The sequence below is a fragment of the Lonchura striata genome, chromosome 9, assembly GCF_050655825.1.
Source record: "Lonchura striata isolate lonStrDom1 chromosome 9, ASM5065582v1, whole genome shotgun sequence".
NCBI classification, from domain to species: domain Eukaryota; kingdom Metazoa; phylum Chordata; class Aves; order Passeriformes; family Estrildidae; genus Lonchura; species Lonchura striata.
In genome coordinates, this window is record NC_140711.1 from 4998690 (window position 1) to 5020762 (window position 22073).

The following is a 22073-nucleotide window of genomic DNA, read 5'->3' on the forward strand; positions in this document are numbered from 1 at the left end:
TTCAATTTTCAAAACAGACAAAGGAGACATTGTCAGCCCTTCACACATGGGAAACAGGCAGGGAGAGAGAGATTTGTCTGGGGCAAATGGGCTAATTTTGACAGAATGGGCACTTAAAGTGAAGTTTCCTGAATTCATTTGTGTATTATGACCACAAGGTTGGCCTTCCTTTCTGATGCTGGATTTTGTTCTTCCTGAAACTTCAGTTCAGGTACAGGGTTGATCAAAACCATTCCTTTGTTCTGTTTAATAAATATGCCAGGGATTCTTTCCTTGGGCACTGTGCAGCTTGCATGCAGGTCTGAGGTGAGCTCTGCAAATGCCTCAGAGGTGGATTTTCAGGTGGATTTCCATGTTGGGACTGCCAGGAGCAGCAATGCAAGGAAAGGCAGAGGTGTGACTTTGTCTTGTCCTTGTGCCCCTGGGGATCACAGCCCCGTGGGTGTGTAGAAGGGGTCCTCCAAGAGCAGTAATGCTGTTCTGCTCAGCTTCACATGGGAGGAAAAATCTTACTAACTCCAGTGTCCATTTGTCTTGCTCAAGCTCATTAAGTCCAGAAAGGCCAGTGAGATATGACACTGCATGACCAAAGTGGGGCTTTTTTATGAGGCACGATTGAGTGGAACCATCTGGGCTAGGAGAAGACCACACTTCTGAAATGAGCCTTTAGGAACACTAAAGTTAAGTGGCTGTCTGGGGCACCATGCTGAATGAAGGGCACTCACAGCTGCATGGGTTTTATGGGTTTATTTTATCTCTGATGACAAAAAAAAAGGTACTAGTCATGTGGTTCCTCATGGATTTCAAGCCACTGTTAAAGAGTGGCATTGCCTGTGTTCTAGCCATGCTGGAACAGAGTTCCCAGCTTGCTGACTGCTCATGGACAATGATTTACAGTTACCTAATTTTTCTCTAAACTTAAAGGCAATCCCAAGTTATACTTCAAGAACAGAAACTTCAGTAAGTTCCTCAAGTGAACACTTGCACAGTCATCCCTGCAATACCCAAGTGGCTCACCCCTGTGGCTCCTGAGGTCACAGTCCCTTGGAAGGTGTACTGCTCACATACCTGAGGGCTGAGGGAATCTGCTCTTCAGAAACCAACACCTTTCTAGAAAGCTAAACACAAGCATGACTTGGGAGCATGACTTTCACTATGTCAATGGTGCATCTCAACTTAGGCAGTTAAAACTGTTCTTTTGTTTTAAAGTCTCTGCTTAGTTTTGTTTGTTAGGGTTGTTGTTTGGTGGGTTGTTTTTTTTTTTATTTTGTTATGGATTTTTTGTTCTTGGGGTTTGGCTTTTTTGTTTGTTTGTTTGTTTGTTTGCTTGAGGTTTTGGGGTTTTTTAAATTTTTATTTTATTTTATTTTATTTATGCCCCATTGGGGCATCTTCCTTAAGTACTTCCAGGGGCCTGGTTCCAGTTTCCAAAGATGAATCTGATTTCTGTGTTAGGAGGGGAACTCTTTCCTTCAAGCACTCTTCTGTGTGATAGACCTGGAAAGGGGCAAATTGAATTCAGTAGAATTTCTAAAATTGTAACCTATTTCCTATGCTTTTTATTCATTGAGATGAATCTCTGAGAAAGATCACTCATGGTAAAATATTTATCAGGGTATTACATCAACTAAGGTAATGTAATAGCTCTTATAGTGCAGGTGTGAAGAAAAGTTCTTGTTCCTTAAACTTTCTCCAATCCATGTCCTGTTCAATGTATCTGTTTCAGTGGACTCCAGAAGCTTTGCATGATATTTATTAATCTGATTTACTAACAGTCTCCTAAACTTTAAACAGAGACACAGAGAGAAGATAAGCTGGACTCAGCCTTGCAGGAATCAGATTCATGCCAACTCTGCCACTTCTATTTGACTTTATGCACATCATTTAATATTTGTGGTTCCCCTGTCTGCCAAATGCAGATACCAGTTCTTTTTTTTTCCCTATCCATACTTGTATAGGTGGCATGTTTGGACAGGAATCAGCTCCTCCTTTGTCTGTGGTTACCTCACACACAAAAAGAGTCCCTAATCTTAGGGATCAGGGAGAAGCAACCTTCTAGTTGCTTCTGTAGCCACAAAATAATAAATGGCTTCGACCTGCTCAGTGAAAAATGCAACCTTTGGATTACATCAGTGAAAATAAAAATCCACTGCAGTTCACAAGTCAAAAACTGCTGATAGTGTTTAGCACCACTGTCTGTCATTGAACATCTGGCATTCATCACTGCTTTCCTTTTCTTTCCAGTGCTGTATTTTATCCCATCTATTGGAGGTTTCTTAGCTCAGTCTGTGTAAATTATGCCTGCCTCTCAGTACCAGGGTAGTGGAGTCACTAAAGGCTGCCAGGTAAAGGAAGGAAAAAGAGGTAGGCTTTTTTAAGTCTTTAAAAGAAAATGTCTGCTCCCCTTTCTCTCCCTGTCCCTGTACACAGACAGTACTGGACAGTGTTACTAGACAGTGAGATACTCCTGCTATTGAAAAGAGATGGAATAGTTTCCAAAAATAACAAATGTCTGTACCAGCCCTAGTTATGAGGGCAGAAAGCTGGAGAGGAATTGGAGCTGCAGTGGACATCCGCTGCCATTGTTGGAAAGACCAAAATTGAAGGGCTTTGGAACAGCCCTTCAGCAGGTTTATAATGAATTAGGAAAGCAAACATTACTTAATATGAGACTTCCTGGGCAATGGCTTTGATGTATTATTTTAAAACTAAATTGCTCTTATTGCAGGAATTTAAGTTATTAATAGGAAGAATAATACTGAAAGTGCTAGCAAAACAAGGGTCTGTTAAAATTGGATCAGACAGAATACTTCCATGTTTTTTTCCTCAAAAAACTGTTCACTGCCATCTCAGTGGCCATTCCATTCGGTGTCCCTGGACAGTGCTGGCCAGGCAGTGAGTTCTAGCAGCATTCTGAAGATGCATTTCTGATGGGGACATGAATCCTCCACCACCCTTGTGTGGAGCACTCCCAGCTGCATGTGTGTGTTGCCTGCCAAAGCCAGATGCTTCCATGTGTGCTCAGTGTCACAGCCCCATGCCCTGCAAGCACATGCCAGCTTTAGGAACTAGAGAAGGTATTTCCTCCTCCTGGAAACACAAAGACACCTCAGTCCCGTGCTGCTGGCAGTTAGGGAAGAAAAGCCCATTTCCCTCTGTGTGGAGAGGGCTGTTGCACACTGCCATCTCTGTCAATCCCAGAACTTCATGGGCTGAAGCCAGAGGGTCTCTGTAAGAGACAGCTGTCATGTTTTCAGTTCTGGGGACAGCTTGTATTGTTGAGGACTTCATTGTACTTAGAACAGCAAGAACGCCCCGTGTCATTATGTGTGTTCTTCCTGGCTGTCTTCTATTTAGTCTCGTGTCAAAAGTGTGTCTGAAGTTTGTTTGATTTAATGCCAGGTTGACTGAAATAGGAATAAATTATTGCTGGTTGTCAGCTCAGCCTTCTCTTTCTGCAAAGCATATTGTATACCTGATTTCCCATTGTTCTTCATTGATGTTCCTGTGGTTTTATCCTGCTACTCACTGCAGACTCCCAGATTTCAGCTCGGCAGCCAAATCAATCCAGCAGAGGATGTCCTGGTCAGCATCTGCGTGGAGTGGAGGTGACAGGCCCAGCTCACAGACAGAGCTGGGCTGTCCTTCAGAGCAGGTCCTGGCTGGCACAGCAGGCACACGGTGCTTGGTGGGAAAGGCCAGGCAGTGCCAGGAGCCACAGTTGCTCTCTGAAGTCAATGAACAGGTTCAGTCCTGGTGATTTGCTCTGACTTTATAGTCTGTTGCTGGGAATGGACATCCTGATGAAGGTGCTATTGCTTGGCAAGGCTAAAATGAGAAACACGGGTCTAAATTGCACAAATGGCTTTGCATGAGATATTGCAAGAAAAAAACTACCCACAAGTACAGTGGGGTGGATGATGTGATGTTGATTTACTCTCAGTTTTTTGCTGTCTGCTCTAGCTCTCTGCCTGCCAAGCATCTGTCCCATTGCTAGCAGCATATTTATGCTGTTTTCTCTTCTTCTTGTAGAAAATTTTACTACATCACGCTGCTGAGAGACCCCGTATCTCGTTACCTCAGCGAATGGCGTCACGTCCAACGAGGAGCTACTTGGAAGACATCCTTGCACATGTGTGATGGCAGGACACCAACTCCTGAGGAGCTGCCCTCGTGCTACGAGGGCACGGACTGGTCGGGCTGCACGCTGCAGGAGTTCATGGATTGCCCGTACAACCTGGCCAACAACCGCCAGGTGAGGATGTTGGCTGACTTGAGCCTGGTGGGCTGCTACAACATGTCCTTCATCCCAGAGAACAAGCGAGCGCAGATCCTGCTGGAGAGCGCCAAAAAAAACCTCAGAGACATGGCCTTCTTCGGCCTGACAGAGTTCCAGAGAAAGACTCAGTACCTGTTTGAGAGAACTTTCAACCTGAAGTTCATCCGGCCCTTCATGCAGTACAACAGCACGCGGGCGGGCGGGGTGGAGGTGGACAACGACACCATCCGCAGGATCGAGGAGCTCAATGACTTGGACATGCAGCTCTATGACTATGCAAAGGACCTCTTCCAGCAGCGCTACCAGTACAAGCGGCAGCTGGAGAGGATGGAGCAGAGGATAAAGAACCGGGAGGAGAGGCTCCTCCACCGGTCCAACGAAGCCCTTCCCAAGGAAGAGACCGAAGAGCAAGGACGTTTGCCCACCGAGGACTACATGAGCCATATTATAGAGAAGTGGTAGCCTAGGCAGACTTTTATATTAATGATATTCTAGGGTTTCCATATAAGAGATCGTGGAAGTAAAAATTACAAAAAAAAAACAAAAACAAAAAAAAAAACCTGACAAAAAATATTTTATTTAAAAACAAGTCTGTAAAACAGAAGATAGATTGCTTCCTTAAGCATAGGGTCTTTTTACTGTTTCTTACAAGACCGATGAGATTCTTAAAAAAAAACAATAAATACATAAAAATAAAAAAAGGGTCAACATTCTAATGCAGAGATAAAAAAATGCACAAATGCAATTACCCACGCATGAGGCCAAATACAGAATGTTTCTTATCCTCATGATTTTAACACAAATGGCAGAAGCAGGATTTTTAAAAATCTGTTTATCCCCTGAGCCTAATGATCTAAAGATACATAATTTAAAAACAAGGAAACAGAGGGCTTTTTTTGTGGGGGAGGTGGGATGGGAATTGCACTGTTTGTCAGTAACTGATAATGGTGACTAAGTTGAGGATGGGCCATCCTGTCAGGCTGGGATCTGAGCACACAGGCAGTAACAGCATTTCAGCTGGCAGCCACTGCCAGAAAGTAGAGCACCAGAAAAAAAAAGAAAAGAAAAAAAAACAGTCAGAGGATGAGAAACATTAAAGCAAATTGACTATGGCCTGGGAAATATACTTAGCACAGTGGTTCTGATTCATTGCACTGGTATCACATATACATATGCAGCTCCATCACAAAAATAATAAGGAATTCATACACAAAACACCCAGATTTGTTTCCCAGCCAGGTCCCAAAACAAGTTAAAAGCCAACCATAGACTCAAACCTGCATTCACTTGTTGTCCTGTCAGCTTACACCACTACTATTCAACCACTATCAGTATTGTGTGTTGACAGCACACGAAAACCATATCCTACATACTACCAAAAAAAAAAAAAAAAAGGAAGAAAAATTTAATTACTCCTTCATAAATCCGCACAAAATTCAGACCCTGCAATGGATAAATCACTAATGGGACTGTGACAAGGGGGTGATTTTGTTTTGTCTGTTGCTATGTGAAATACTGACCCAGAATAAGCATACAGACCTTCCCAAGCTGTATTATTTCAGTTATTTTTACTTGCTTTTATCAAGAGGTAATGGGCATCAGCCTGCTTCCAGTGAAGTCACTAGAACTGATACAAGTGGGAACAGGATGGGGCTCTCTTCCAGAGCTGTGAAAATTTCTGACTGTGGGTCTGAATTAATTATGAGACAGTGCACATTGTCTTTTGGCTGGGTGCCTGTTCTGCAGCCCTTACTTTAAATGAACAAGCTGTGTTCATAAAACTGGAAAGGAGAATCATGGATAGTGTTTTTTTAGTCTCAGACCACTCTCAAAGCAGAACTCTTTCAATGCTGTTTTTTAGGGCCTCATGTAAGTTTAATCCTCCAGTGTGGGGACAGTCTAACCAGGTTCTGCTTACTGACTTTTGAGTCATAGAACAACAATGACTTCTCTAATTCCTCTTTCCACTCACCAAATTAAAATATGGCTTACTTTTTTGCTGTTGCAAGCACTTCTTTGTTTGGCTGGAAGCATGGAAATGAGGCAGTTTTTGCCTGGTTCATGTCTCACTCTGTTATTTCTCAGCCTGTAAGACCTGAACCAGCTATTGTTTAGGGTAAACTCTGAACCAAATGGAATATGATTTTGATTTTCAAAGGCCATGTTAACTGCAAATCAAATATGCTATTGAAATCACTGGAGGAGAGGCAGAGAGCTGATGCATTCAACTTTAGCATGTCATTTTTACAGCATCCCTTTCCCATCACACAAATCCAGTGATGTGCTGCTTGGGTTGGATTTTAATCCTTTCTCTGCCTCTGTGTGCTGTTTCCAGCAGTTTCAAGTTCAGACTGAGTTTTGCAAAGATGGGATACACCTTGCTTTGGGAGACATTTTTCTCCTGAAGAATAAAGGCAGCTAAAAACTTGAGAAAACAAAAAGAGCACTTAAGGCTCAAACACATTCTGTTACAACCCTGAGCCAAAGTCCCCCAGGGTCACAGGATGTGTTTCCTGCTGATGTCAGGTGGATTTTGGTCAAGTCTGATCCTGCTGCTGCCAAGTGCACAAGCACACACTCACCTGTCAGCAGGCACAGCAGGACACTCTCACCACACATTTGTGGTACCAGTATGTGCTGGTGCTGTCCATGGCTTCTGTGCCAGTGCTTCTGCCACAGAATGGCTCCTGTTCCCAGAAATGTGTAGCCTGGCCATAGGCATTTCCTCCTGGGTGAAAATTGGGAAGCAAAATGAAGCAGTATTTGGTGGCTGGCTTGGGGGAAGAGAAGGTATTACAAGTCCACTTGTCCATCTCTGAATTCCAAGACTGGGAGAAGCTGTGCTTGCTGGTTGCCACACTTTTGCATTTTGCCGTAACTACAGGAAACATTTGTACTTTCAAAATGCAACTTTGCAGGCTGTTAACCCACAAAACCAGCACATGAGATACGAAAAGCAACTGTTCCACATGCACAGTTTCCACCTTTCCCCAAAAGCTTTTCAGGGTGTGTCCTGTGTCGTGGATCCATAACACACAAGGGGTTCCTGCAGCTAATCCCTGTTTGTGTCTCACTGCTGGGACTGTGGGACTCAGACCAGTGTTGTGATTAGGCTGTGTCTGCCTGAGCTGTTCCTGTGTTACAGGCTCTGAGTAACCAGCTGGATGTTAATGAATCTCTCTGCAGGGTTGTCTAAATCAGAAGCTGCCTCTGCCCTTAGAAGCATGTCAGTAGAAGACCTTGCTCCAACATTTTCTTTGTAATGGATTGCAGTAATAAGCAAAAAACCCTAAATTATATTGAAAACTGTCTTTATTAACAGTTTCATTTCAACCACAAAAGGAAGGCTGACCTCAGTACGGAGGCAGAAGTTTCTAGATTTAAATCCTGCACTCATGCAAATGCCTCAGTTTCTCCACCTCTACACTGGGAGTAATGAATTCACAGACTCTAAAAGGGTACTCCAAGGTATGAGAAGTATAGGGCACTTTGAAACAGATTCTGAGTAATAGAAATGAACAGAATCACCCCAAAGCCATCCCTCACCCTGGCTGCTGTGCTGCTCTGCTTCTGGCTGTTAATTTATTTTAAGTGCTGTGCACCAGAACGTGGGTTGCAGGACATAACTGGCACTGTCTTCTTCCTTCAGTGGGTGCAAAGGAACTTTTTTAACATAATGTGAATGTAGTTTTTTGTGATTTATATGTACCATACTTTGAAGTGGTACTGTTCTGTTCTTTTTAGGACTGATATTTTGATGCTACAATAACATGAAAAGTGTGTGTGTGTAGTTTTAAAGTGAATGGAGAACAACAGCTTTAAGGCACTCTGGCACTAGTGGCCAGATAGTATCTGCTCCTTTCTTCCAAAATGTTTTTCCTGTGACTTCCAGACACACCAAGAGTTTCTTCAGTACATGAAGTGATTTTTTTCAGGGGGTCTGTCAGTGCATCATGATCCAGGTCAGGTTAGGAGAGTGCTGGGAGCAGTGCAGGCAGGTGCTAGATTGGACTTCTCTCTTAGGGACTTTGTGACTTCTTAGGGCTAAGAAGTCAATTTGCTTTTAGTCACCTAAACAGTGTAAACATCACTGCTTTGGTAGGTGTTCTTGCTGAAGAAAACATTTTATTGCTGGTTTGTCTCATCCTAGTTAACTTTGTTGAAGGAGTTTGACTCATCCAAAGTTTTCCAGACAGTCAGGTGCCACCTTGTACCCTATCCAGGTTACAAAATGCAGGATTGACTGGTAAGGTTGCCAGCCCAGGCTGTCACAGGGTTCAAAGTCATAAACAAACAAACAAAAAAAAAAAGTCAGCAAAGGATCAGTGTGAATCTCTGGCTTGTCTGGATTTCTTCCTTTATGTCCAACATTTTGGAATAAATGAGGAGCACTTGGTGTTTTTGCACCCCACAGTCCCTTACTTGCTTACAAAACTGGGATGACAATTGAAGCAGCATAAGAAAGATCCCAATAAGGTTTTGAATCCTCTCTCCCAGGGCTTCCTCTTAGAGCAGAAAAGAGCAGTACAGTTGCTGAGAGTGTGACCAAGGCAGGAGGACTCCCCAGTGGCCACACAATTAGGAAGTTTTCCCTCTGAGCCAGTCAAGTCACTTCACAGGGAGCAGTGGGCAGCTCCAGAAGGTGATGATAGCATCACAGCACAGAGCCTGGCCGAGGCTCATAGTTGGGGTTAAAAGCATCTCTAGTGTCTCACTGGTGTTCAGAGTTCCCCAGACCCCCTCCTATCCTACAGGCTTCTCCAGTCAGCACAAAAAGGGATAGCAGTGCAGGAATTCATCACCCAGCCTGTGCTTAATGCTGTATTCCCTGAGCCAGAGCTTGGCATGCAGCTGACACTGTCTGCTGGACTCAAATCACAGGGCTGGCTGTGTTCTCTTTTGATTCTTCTTTTCACTTCCACTGACACTAGCAGCTCGTGTTCCAGAGGCAGAGGTGAGTGTGGCATTCACTGCCTGATCTGGAGCCTTCCAAGCCTTTGCAGCACAGGTCAGTGAGCAGCAGCTCAGGTCAGCCAGGGTACACAGTCCCAGCTATCCATGCCTGCTTCTTCTACCCCATCCACAGGAGCTCTGCCAGGGTGAATGCAGCCCTGGTGAGCACAGGGTGTTAAAGCTTGTGTTGTCCCAGCTCTGTTATTCCTAGCCTGTAATGCAAGCTGAAAAAAGAAACAGATTTGCATATGAGTCTGTCTCCTCAGAGCCCCACGATTCCCCCTCCCTGTTCAGTTCCCCCACATGTCAGTTCTAGAGACTGGATTGAGAGAGTTGTACTATAATGAATAATTTTATATTCAAAAGGTTTACTGAGCATGATTTGTTTTGTACATATTGGAATATAATTTAACTTATTTTTATTGCCCCTTTTAATCTTTTTCTTTTTTTTCCATAAGGAGAAGACAAAAATCCCCATCCTCTCTCAATGTGAAGTTGCTGTGTTTTTATGTGTAGTCTGCCAGTCAAACACACAACAGGCAGAGGATTTCTCACCATCCCTACAGCTATCTCATTTTGGTTTTCACTGTCATTTGCATTCATCTGGGACTTTGCCTGTATTGTGTTCTTTCCTCTCTGCTGCACAGTCTGCACAGAGCAGGGAATGGGCAATGCAGGCAGGATTCTCTTTTTCTTCCTCTCCCCTTTCTTGAGTGCTTTACTTACCAAGGAACTCGGTTCCTCTAGGAGTTGTGTGACTGAGGGTAAAAAATACAACTGTCCCCACACCTGCCTTCCATCCTCTATATTGTAGATCAAACAGATTCAGCCTCTCTGAAAGTGATTGTGGCTGGACTCATCCTATTGGGCTGAATGTGTATGGTTTGCACTTTCCCCCCCACTTCAGGAACTTAAAACCAACAAAAAATAAATGGCAACTGTTTTAACTTGAGCCAAGTAACACTTAAAGCTTTATATATTTATTTATAGCATCTTACAAAAAGTGTTAAAAGGTTTTTTCTTCCACAAGAAAAATAAAATTTTAAAAAATCATCTAATTGTTTTTGTCTAGATCAAGGATGAATGTTAGCAGATGAAATAAACCCTAAAATTGAGTATCTGTTGTGTGTGTTGTCCTTGCATTGGCCTTTGAGTCTGTTTCAGTGTAATATGTCTTGCCTGTTTATTACAGAGAGATAAAGCTGCCAGTGCAGTTGACGGAGAATATTTATTTTCTGCTACAAAAACAGACTCCTGGACAAGAAATACTCAAGCAGAAACCACAATCTGTTGGTTCCTATTGTTACATTTGAGCCAACATTGCAAAAAGCCCTTAAACCTCATGGAACCTGTCATCTTTTAAAAATTACCTTTGATACTGTACAGTGTTCTTAGTTTTCTTTTTCAGAGGCACTGCAAAGAGCACATTTGCAGGCAATAAATAGAGGTTGTTACACCAAATACTGTGGAATAATTAATAGATTTTTGTTTGTTTCATGCTCAGAAGTTCTTTGTTGTGTGAAAACGTTCTGCAGTTACTGGGCTGAGCCATGTCCTGTTTTGCACAGTGAAAGTGAGTTAGGGGTAAGAGGCTGATGATAAAAGAGTTTCACAGCATCCCAAGTGAGAACAGCAAGGTATTTGTGCAGTGTAGTGAGTAACAGAGCTGTGATTTTACCAAAGCATCCTGCAGCTCCCGCTTGGAGGGAGGGGCTGTGCAGGTGCTGCTGGAGGGCTCAGGTAAGGGATGGTGTGAGAGTGAAGCACAGACAACTCTTTAACTAATTAAAGTTGAAAGGGGTTATATTTATTAATTACAGCACTGGACACATGGGGAGTAACTGCTCAAAGACATGTAAAAACACAAACTCCTGCTCCATTTATCCAAGGTTTTACATATTCAGGTGGTTTCCAGGACTGATTCAATGATGCTTCTTAAATAAACATTAGCCCTCACCTCATAATTAGCTGAATATCCATTACAGCTGCACAATTGTCCCCTTTAATTGGTCAGTGGCTTCTGGGGAGGAAGTAAGGCCTCTTCCTCGTGGTAAACTCCTCACCTGTGTCAAGCTGGCAGGGCTCCTGCTGGTCACAGTCCAAACCTCCTGTCTTTCTTAGAGCCCCGTGGTATTTATGGCTCCTGCACTCACATACTTCATGTATCACCTGTCATTCTTTTCCCCACCTTCTTTCAGTTATCCACTAATTGATAGCAGGTGGTATTGATACACCTGGTATCAATTAGCTTCCTTGTTAAGCTCTAATCACAGTGTAGGATCTTTGCTAACTGCATTTCTAACTGAACCCCTTGACTCGAGGGGGGCACCTGAGACCCCAAGGGGGCTCAGCTGTGAGGGGAGGGGACAAAGCCCTTGGGTCAGCCTCTGGCTGTGCTGGTGCCACTGCCCAGGAGCTCTCGTGTCCTGCTGAGCTGCAGGAGGAATTGCTCTGGACCAAGCCAAGCTGCAGGCACAGCTTGTTGTGTGGGTAGGAGCCCTGCTGTCCCTGTCTCAAGGTGCTTTTTGTCTCCTCAACCTCTCCAAAAGCCATGAGGATGCTCTGCCACAAGAAGTCTGGGCAGGTAAAATGTTTTAATTTGTACGTGGTGTTCCTACACCAGATTTAAAATGGTTCTTGCTCTCCATGCTAGGAGCCTCCAGGAAAAGGAGAGGAGGGAGGGAGGATAGCTAGCTGGTAGGTGGGAGCTTCTGCTGTTGCAGAAGGGCAAAGGAGCAGAATGGATGCTTGAAGGAGAGTTAAAAGAAGCTGAGAATTTGCTGACAGAAGAACCTCCAGAGTTTTGGGGTTTTTTTCCTGGTTACACTGATGACTACTCAGTTTCTTTATTCTTGTGTCCAAAATGTTTCTGTTCTAGCTGGTGATTTTACACTCTCCAGCACTGCCTCTGGGAGATGTGCTGCCTCAGGTTAGTTGGCAAGTGCCCTGCTTTGCACCCTGCAAAGGAGGATTTCTTCTCACCCTAACCATAGACAGCCCCTGGCTGTTCTGCTGCCCCAGGTGACAGCAGCCTGCTCCTCCTGAATGGAAAAGCTGATCCTGCCTCTATCAGAGGAGGTGGTGCTGAGATCTTGTCAGAGGCTGCTCTGTACAAACTCACACAGAGCTCTTTTAAATCTTCACTAACCCCTATCTTGTCACTGTCTAGATGACAAGGAAAGCCAAAGCAAATCTGCTTTAGCACTATAATGCCAAAGTTTTCCCACATTGATCTTTTGGCTCATGCACGTTTCCTTTTTGCCTTTCTGAGGATCCATGTGTGGGTCCTTGTAATGCTGAATTTCTTTGTTGTCACAGAGCAGAAAGAGGGACATAGGTCCTTGCATATTAAATGTATATCTAGTGGTGACTGCATGTTTCTGTGGATTTTGCAAAAATGATCAGATTTCAGGAGAGTCCCAGGCCTTGCAGTTTCTAACACTGTGATGTAGTACTTCAGTAGCACTTGGAGTAGGGATGTAAATAAACTTATACACGGATAAAATAAAATTATGGGCTTTCTGCAGTTGGAAATGTTCAAATTTCCAACACAAATGGCTGTTTTGGGCACAGCTCCCCTCTTTGCTGCAGGGGAAAACCAAGGCACATTTGTACATAAACTCAAAGGAATATATTGTGGGCTTCACCGTAAAGGAGTTTAAGTTTTACTATAGCAGTTATTTCATAAACTTCAAATAAAGGGGGTGTAGTCAATGAAATATTCACTAATTGAACAGCATTTAATAGATTATTGCTGTATATCTTAAAGCCATCAGAGGTTAAAGGGGGGAAAGCTGCTCTAGCAAGGCCCTGGCTGCTTTAATTGATCTGGGAAGTAAGTGGCTTGGAAAAGAGACCATGCATGTTCAGATTTTGCAAGCATCTCTAAGCCTAAAATAAGTCCCTATTTGTTGGTCAGACCATGCTGTAGCACAAGCAGGAGTTTTTGTATGTGATACTGTTTGTTAGGGCTTAGAAATGCTTTGTCCAATGTGAATTTACTCATTTCTCTCTTTTGGTGATGCTCTTCTGATAAGCTTTTTTTACTCCTGAGTGCTTTCATGTCCCTGCCTTACTCTGGCCCACTGCTATTCCTGCTTCACAGAAGGTTTGTCCCCAGAGGAGGGCATGCAGTACCTCAGAAAGGATTCTTGTGGCCTTTGCACAAGGAGCTGCAGAACTGAGATGCTTTTTTTAATCAACATTCAGCCAACAGCACAATGGAAAAGTTGAATACCTATCCTCTAGGAGCTGAGGATGGATGAGGGGTAGCAGTGCTTTGCAAATGTTTGATGAACTAGGTCTTATTTATATCTTTATTTTGTCCTTCCCTATTAATATATTCTATCAGATTGGAGTCCAGATGTTTGTGCAATGAATGAGTAATAGTGATAAATAATAAGCATTTAATTCAAGTGACTTTAACATACTCTGGTTATTACTGGATTCTATTTAAAACTTTCTTATTGACTTGAACCAAATGTTATACTCAGTTGTGCTGTAAATGGGAAAGAAATTCCACATGGCCTAATCTAGTTAATTCAGGCTGGGTACCTGATCCTCAAATGAATATGTGGTAATCACTCATCAACTTTCTGGCACAGGCAGTGACAACACATATAAATCATACAGCCTCTGTGAGATGGTAAATAACTTTCCTGTAGAGCCCTTTCTGTGGGATTGGGTTATTAGTGCCAGACATTGTTTTCTGAACGAGAGCTCACAGCCAGATTGGTGAATGCTCAGATGTTTTGCATACCACAGCAGCCCCATCAGGACTGATTTCTACTTAGCATCAAAATATTTGATATGAAGGAAAGAAAAGAACACATGATAAGTGAGAATTTATAAACTGAACCCAATTAGCCACAACTTCATGTGGGCTTTTACATTTTACTGGGTTAGTGAATGATCATTCCTTTTGTATTACTGGAAATGCTAAAGCCATGCTGCTGCTGGAGTTCCTTAATGGAGGCTTTGCTCCCTGGGGCTTGGAAAGCTGCTGCTGGGAGAGGTGTGCAACCTTCTGGACTCAGGGATCTGCTGCTTGCTAGGTTTTTGCTCCAGTGCCAAGTCATGCAAATACTTAAGGGTATGTGGTGTTCTGTTTTGAGGGCAGTCTGGCCTTCTGAAGCAGCTAAAATTACCAAATCTGGCTGTTTTAGAGATGAAAATGGAGACTGGGGTCCTGTTGGAGGAGAAACCCGATAGGAGCAGCCTAGCTGATGATATCAAGGGAGCCTTCATCACAGCTCTTCTGCAGAGGTGTTCTTGTGTTTATTCTGAATTCTGTTGTTTTCTGGCATTTATTCTGAATTTGGTTGTTTTCTCTCCCCTGGCAGAGCTTGTCCAAGGAAAGTGCAATGCTGCAGTGCTGGCCCTCATGGGCACGGCCTCGCCCTCGGTTGTTTGTGCTGCCCTTAGAGAAAGCACCCATCACCTTTTGGAAACAGTGCTTAAGCTGAGGGCGTGCACGGGGCTTTTTGGCAGCATCTCAGTAATTCAGGGGGATTTTGGGGGCTGCGTGCCCCTGTCCTGGGGAGTGCTGTGGCTGCCCTGTCCAGGGAGGCGCAGGGACAGGGACACGCCGTGGGGACAGAACCTCTGGCCAAGCTGAGCTTTGTGCTGTGGCTTTTTTGGGGACAGCGTTGTCCTCCAGCAGGGCTGGCCTGCCAGCCAAGCTCTGGAGATGTGTGCTTGCTGTCTGGATTTTTTTATATGCACATTTAAGGACTTTCCCGAGAAAAATCAAACCATGCGCCCGCAGGGACAGTGTGGGGAGGAACAATTACAGCAATAAATAAAGATTTCTGCTGGCATGCCAACCCAACAGGCTTTTCTGTCTCCTCATCAAGTGATCTGCCATTTGTTAGCAACTGCTTGTTAGGGCCTTTCTGCTCTAGGCCTCTTCTTGCAGTTCTGTATATTTTACTCATCCTGACAACAGAAAAGAACTCTATTAGTAGAGGCACTAGCAATTCACAGTGCCTGTAACATCTGTGGCAGGACTAGAATTATAAATCGCATCAGCATATTATTTTTTGTTTGTTTGTTTTGTGTCTGGGAATTTTTTAACTATCTCACATTTTTGGTTGTGGGTTATTTTTTTTTTTCCCAATTCTCCTGTGGCTTCTTTGTGAAAACCATTTGTTTCATCATCCTTCTTCATTCTTTGTAAAGGAGGCCTGCAGGTCTGGGCTGGCAGTGAAAGGATGTGAGGCAGTTTTCTCCCTGGATGGGAAGGTTGCAGGTGGAAAGTGGTGTGCTCCTTCCAGCCTCTGTCATTCATTTCTTAGGTAGTCCAAACAGCCTTCAGTGCATTAAAAGCATTTAGGTGTGTTTCTCACCCTCCAAAATTTGTTTTTGACTTGTCTGTGGTGTTTTCCCCTCAAGCCTTCTTCTCCTACTGATGTTTTATTTCTATTTTACTGGCACAGACACCTCATGGGAATAACTTTGCCTGTAAGGTGTCTGATGCTTTCTGCACTTCCATATATTCACTTGCATACTTTCAGAAATTAAGGCACAGTTTTCTGTGACTGAAATGATGCTGAACTGTCTGGAAATCTGGAAGGTGAGTGTTGGAGAGGATGAACATAAGGGGATAAAGACAGATGAGCTGGTAGTCACCAAACTGTGTCCCAGGTTTTAAGGGTAGGGTGGAACCCAAAGCTCTCATGCTGGCAGAGATGATGCTCCAGGATAAAATAAATGGAAAGATCACTTTGATTAACTGCCCATCTCTCCTCTCCCTTACCCCATCTCAAGCTCTGCCACCTTGATAACCACAGGCATGTCTGACTCGTCGGGCAGCTTCCATTTAATTCTTGAGCATGAGCCAAATTATTCTTCCTGTCATATTTAAGGTCCTTCATATTGTTAAGTGGTGGGGTGTAGTAAAAAAGAATTGCATAGAAATGTGCTTAAAATACTGACCTAGGAGGTCAATGTGCTTATTTTCATTTGTTTTAGAACAGTTGTTTCCCCTCGCTGCAGAGCTTCACTCTAAAATTTAAAAAAAAAAAAAAAAAGTTAAAAAAACCCACAAAATACCACAAAAAATACTTTTCTTGTCTGGGGTTTTGATATATAATAAATGCTGCAGGTTTTCATTCATTGTGTTATTTTGAAGCGTTGTAGCATTTGTTCATCAAATGTGCCCTGGTTGTGTCATAAAACCACAGAACACAGTGAGCCCCTGCCTCAGGGCCCTGGAACACAGATCCTGGGGAAGGAGAATTGGTTTTGCCTCACCCCTGGGCTCTGGCATCATCCATGATTTTAGTGGGAAGGTGAGAAAGGAGCTTCTCACTGTCAGCCTTGTAAGGACCTGCAGCCTTGTCTCATAAAAACTGCCTCTTGTCAAATTTACATTTAGTCCCTCCAAAATGTGAACGCTACTAACTTCAAAATATTTTCCTTAAAGTATTTTTGAAACTGGCCTCTTTGGGGCATGTAAAACTACAGAATTACTCCTTAATATTACTGTAATCCTGTTTAAATGCCTGGTTGCCCTATCATGCTTTCCTTATCTCCAGAGCAGGCAATGAGCCATGATTTTGAGGGGACAATGATTTGATGACACTGATGGGGCTCTCAAGCTCCATTAAGGTGCATGAATCACAAGTTAATTAGTCATTTTTCCTAATATAGTGAAGTTCTGTCATTAATCCTACAATTCCTTGTCGGATTTATTATTATCTCCTGATGGACTGTTCTGCCTCTTCTCTCAAAACTTTCTCATGTTATGAGGTAAAGTTTTTATGGGTTTTTATAGTTTTTAAGTTTTTTAAATACTAGTTTATTTTCTTTGAGTAAAAGCTTTCCAGGATTATACTTTATTCCACAGAAGTAAAGATTTGAAACAACAGCTTCAGGAGTTTCAACTACTACAGACTTTCATGGTCAATTAGACCCAGAAAATTATGAGGTCTGATTGACACTCTAGATAGAAGATATTAGGGTCTCTTCTCCAGTCACAGAGCTGCTCCAAAAATACTTTTGGGAGTTTCCACTTGTAAAACTCCTCCATGCTAAGGGTACATGAACAGGTTGGGCTCTCTGTGCTGTCAGGAGAATCTGGAGGAGGATGGCCTGGACTTCCCTTGGATTTTGTTGGGAGAGCTGAGCTGAAGTATTGGGAGTAATATCTGGTATGACCTTTCTCTGCAAGGTATTTTAAGGTTAAATTATCCAATTAAGAAATGACACCTAGATTATTTTCACCTTTAACCCAATAACTAATCCCTCGTGTCCCACAATGTGGACTTTTCTGTCCAATTACAAAATACCACCCAAACCCGTGGAGAAGAAGGACCAGCCTCCACCCTAAAACCTCCATCTAAGTTTTATAGAGGTTTAAGGTTTTTTTCTGAAACCTTAACCTCTAAGTTTTCCACCATGTGATGCGACACACTTCTATTCAAACTCCACACCCACAATCCCAGTTCTATAATTCAATTTTAAAAGCCTTCTCCACAGCCTCAGGTCAAGTGTAGTATTCTCTTGAGGGTCTGTGCCTTTCAGCAGAGAAAGTTTAAAATTCTCAGCAGATTCTCAACTGAGAATCTGCAAAGATTCTCTCAGCAAATTCTCCACTCCCAACAAGCAGATGCACTGCTTGGCTAGATCCAGGGTTCTGTCGGGGCTGTTTGCTCTGGTAGGATTGGAGGGGCATTTTCATTTTATAGATGGAATCTTTTCTAAAAGGTGCGATGTCTGAGGGAACTGGAAATCAACTTTGAGTAGCAGCTGCTCTCCATAGAGAAATCTTCCTTTCAAGTCTGCAAACACTTCATCTCCCTGTCCTGTGTGCAGTTCAGAAACACTGACCCACTGTAACAACCAAAACATTTTCTTAGTTTGCATCTCCAGACCCCTTAATGCTGCTAGGGCCAGCTAGGCTTGAGGAATGAGCACACGTGTGCTGTAAAAAGGCAACGTTGCCTCTCACTTTACTGCCAGCAACAATTTGGCTGGAGGTTTTCTCATTGAGGGGGTTGAGGCTTTGGTTTGGAGGCTTTTTTAGAGCCTTAGGCAGCAGAGAATTTCCTATATCCTAAGGATGGAAAGCCTATAAGGCTGGTGAAGAATGTGGGTATTTAAATATTTTATTTTTACATAATTTTGAAATCCTGAAATGAAAGGTAACAGATACAGCATAGTTGGACAATTACCCCAAATCCAGCTATCTGTTTTATAAACATTATGGTGTGATTTTAGTAAGTTGGTAGAAAGAAACTTGTGGACCAACTCTTAAAATTTGGGTTGCTTTTCTGCAAGGCAGGAGGAGACCTGAGTGACTTCAAGGAAGGTGAATGCTGTTGGCTGGGCAGGGGGTGGGATGTGCCAGGGAACAGTTGGAGGGAAACAAGCTGGAATACCCTGCAGAACAGGAGGAAGAGTTGAGGAAAGGGAAGGAAGGAGAAGGTGGGAGCCTGAGGAAGCTGTGGGCTGCAGCTCTCCCCTATGGATGTGGGTACGAGAGGGCAGCATGGCTGTGGGAGAGCTGGAGAGGTGTTTCATATATTATTATATTCTATAAACCCAAACTCCAAGTTTTCTATCATGTGATATTACACACTTCTAATCAAATTACACACGTGTAATTTCAGTGCTCTCAATCAATTTTGGAAGCCTTCTCCACAGCCTCGGGTCAAATGCAATGTTCTCCTGGGAGTCAGAGTCTGTCAGCACAGAAAGTCTAAAATTCTCAACCTCCAGACCTCCAACAGAAAGGCTCTAGAAATCAAACTGAGAAATTAGGACAGCCCCAGCAGCAAGAGTTTCAATTGTAAATCTGCAGAAAAATAGATTGTTTGCACATTTTTATTGGAGAATTCAAGCCCACGTGCAGGTATGGACTGTTTTCAGTAGTTGTGTTCATTGCTGGCTGCTGACTGAAGGTTTGGGGAGCCAGACCTGGGTTGCTTTTGAATTGCAAAGGGAGAAGTGAGAGATTGGCCATGAACCTGCTCTGGTACACAAACTGTGCAGCTAGCAGCACATCCAGCACAGGAACCACTGTACTCAACAGCACCTTATCCTGCTGCAAACTACCTGCTTATTTTGAGTTTTTTAGCACAGCTTCTTGCAAATGAATGCTTCTCCCCTCCTTTCAAAGCTCGTATTTCGTTGCCTTTCAGTCAAAATTATCTGCTCCTTTTAATTACCCCCTGCTCTACTCTTTGAGACTTGGCACAGCACGCAGAATTGAAGGAATTTCCAGCCCACATTGACTCTCCTCTAAAAAATTCACACAGAAATCAGGGAAATAAGTGAATTTTCTGAAAAGCAGAGCGAGTCTCTCTTGTGGGAGAGAAAGGGAGTGAGGGTTTAAGTAAGGATTAGACAGTTCCTGCTTCCAAAAGTGACAGCTGAGTAGGAACTACTCCTTCCCCACACAGTGATGAGCAAGTGCTCATGTGTTTTGTGAAATATTTAATTATGGCTCTGCAGATCAGGTAAGCCATCATGTGGAATGCATTTGAGAGCATTTCCCCCAGCTTCATGTGAGGCTGTTCCTGCTGAAGGCTCACAAATGTAATTCAGGACTTCTCCCTGGAAGGCCTGAGGAAGTATTTGTGCCTGCTTGTTGCCAGACTTGAAAACACAGAGCCTTGTGTTCAATCCTTAAAGCATTCTGCTCAACTGCAAGCATGCTTAAAAAGGAAAAGAGAGATGAGAAATTACTCGTGCTTCTCTGTTCAGAAGTGTGCTGGTGAGAAGGAAAGTGATCTCCTCTGGTTGGAACTCCAAGGAGTAATCTCTTTTCCAGGTCAGGGAATTTCCCACAGGAGCAGTTTGTAGGCTGCTGCTCTGAGAGAGCATTGTGGTAAATTGTGTGTTTTCTGAGGACAGCGAGACGTGATGCACTTTGCTGCAGGACTTTGCAATTTTTTTGGCTTTTTGGGAAACATGAATGTGTTGTTGTGGGAGACCACAGCCAACTTTTATCTTGGGCTCCTCTCAAAAAAATTTAAAAAAAAATCAGCCAGGAATGAGGATTGAAATGAAAAGACTTTTGGGTTGCAATGAGTATTTCTTGGCTTTGAATTCTGAAGGGGCTTTGAACAGGTGTAAGAACCTTTCCCAGAGTGACATCTCATGGATCCAAACACCAGAGTCCTGACAGGACTGCCAGAGGGAATCATGCCCAGTTAGCTGTTGGATGTGTGCACGCATGGCTGCTCCCTGCCCTGCAGCCCCCGAGGCAGGAAAACAGCTCTGCCCTGAGAAAAGAGGGAGGAGGAAGAAGGAAAAGAGTGTTTAGAGGTAGCTGGAGTAAGTGACCTGTCTGGAAGCCTGTCTGCCCATCCGTGAGCTGCTGAGCAGCTGTGACACTGCTCCTGTGATGCCTTTTGGGGCTACCTGAAAACAGAGGCCAGACAGAATTAAGGCAATAAAAAGCATTTCTATTTATTGAACGGCCTTCAGGTACATTTAGGGCAGATGAAGCCCCCCTGGGGCTGCACCCAAAAATGGACCACGGCTCACAGGTTTTCACACTTTTATAAATTTGGGCCATTTGCATAATGAGGGTTCATCTTCCAATTCCAGCTTCAGGTAATGAAGTCATTTACCCCAAGTTTGCTCCCCCCAACTCACTTTTGTTTCCATCTCTCTGGCCTGAGGCAGTGAGGTGTCCTTGACTGCCAGGCCTGGAGAGGAATTGCTGTGTCTGCCCAAAATGGGAAAGCAGCAGCTCACACTGTGTGTGGAGTTTAGAGTTATACATGAAAGAACTGCAGGGTTAGAAACAGATGGAAAATATAAAAGCTGAAATGCTAAGGCATCACCTGAAGTACTCAGGTGCACGGAGCCATGGGAACCTGGCCCACCAGGGAGGGATGAGAGAGCAGCTCAGAACTGAGGATGAGAGCCTAAAATCATCTCTATATTGGGGCTGTCTGAAACACTTGGTCAGTGTGGGGTGATGCTTCTGTACAGAGCAGAGCACAAAGCCTGAGTAAAGCATTTGGACTGCATGGTCTGCACAGGAAGATGCAGCTCAGCTTTGGGTCAGCCCCACAAAGGGGCCTCAGGTCCTGTGCACAGGACACTGCAGGATTAGGTGCTGTTCCCTGCAGCTCTCTTGGATAAGTTTGTGCCTCTGCACACCACGTGAGCATTGCCAGGTCTCACAGACCAGGGTTTAGGAAGGTTTGTTTCTCCTCACCCTTTCGTGTCATTCTGACTTCTGGTCTCCTACCCAGTCTGAAACAAGCTTTTATGTTCCCTAGGATTTAGGGTCCTGATCCAAAAGATTTTTAAGTTTTCAGGAATGGTTTCACTCTGCAAAACCTGCCCCTCCATAGCTCTGGATAGAACAGGGCAGGTCACAGACATCCCTTCCTAGGCTGGCAAGAGCAGCTCTTTGAGCTCCACCCAAGGGGATGCAGATCTCCAGGATGTTCCATGTTAGGTTTGAAAACTTGGCTCTTACATTCACTTTTTCTGCCACTGGAGCCAAAGCCCATATTGAGGTTGTAGCACTTGCAAGAAATTTGCTCATCTTTGATGGGTGGGAAGAGGCTGGAATTAGCAAATCCTCTCTCGTAGCTGAGTCTGGGGTTTTCTCTGGTGCCCACAATGCCCTGACTTCCCTCAGATACTGATGCCCACAGGAGCCTGGCCAGACACGTGGCTCTGGACTTCCTGCACCATATTAAGAGATAATAGAGGTGCCAGTGTTACAGAGACAAGCTAGAACTGCAGCCAGTTTTCAGGGAATTTACTGTGCATCTTTTTTTCTGGATAGTCTCTACTGGTTTTGGATATGAATACAAGAAAAGCCACTGCTTGGCTACTGCCTTTGGTATGGAAACAGTCTAGAGCAGCA

General features: G+C 43.8%; 1 protein-coding gene across 1 annotated transcript in view; it reads left to right on the forward strand.

Moving 5' to 3' along the window:
- The window catches only part of HS6ST1 (heparan sulfate 6-O-sulfotransferase 1), a 190488-nt gene extending 180138 nt beyond the window's left edge, over window positions 1-10350 (forward strand). The window contains exon 2 of the mRNA XM_021538029.4: window positions 4033-10350. Within this exon, the coding sequence (XP_021393704.2) occupies window positions 4033-4741 (709 nt within the window). The 3' untranslated portion in view covers window positions 4742-10350. The remainder of the gene's footprint in view (window positions 1-4032) is intronic.
- The last annotated feature ends 11723 nt before the right edge of the window (window positions 10351-22073 follow it).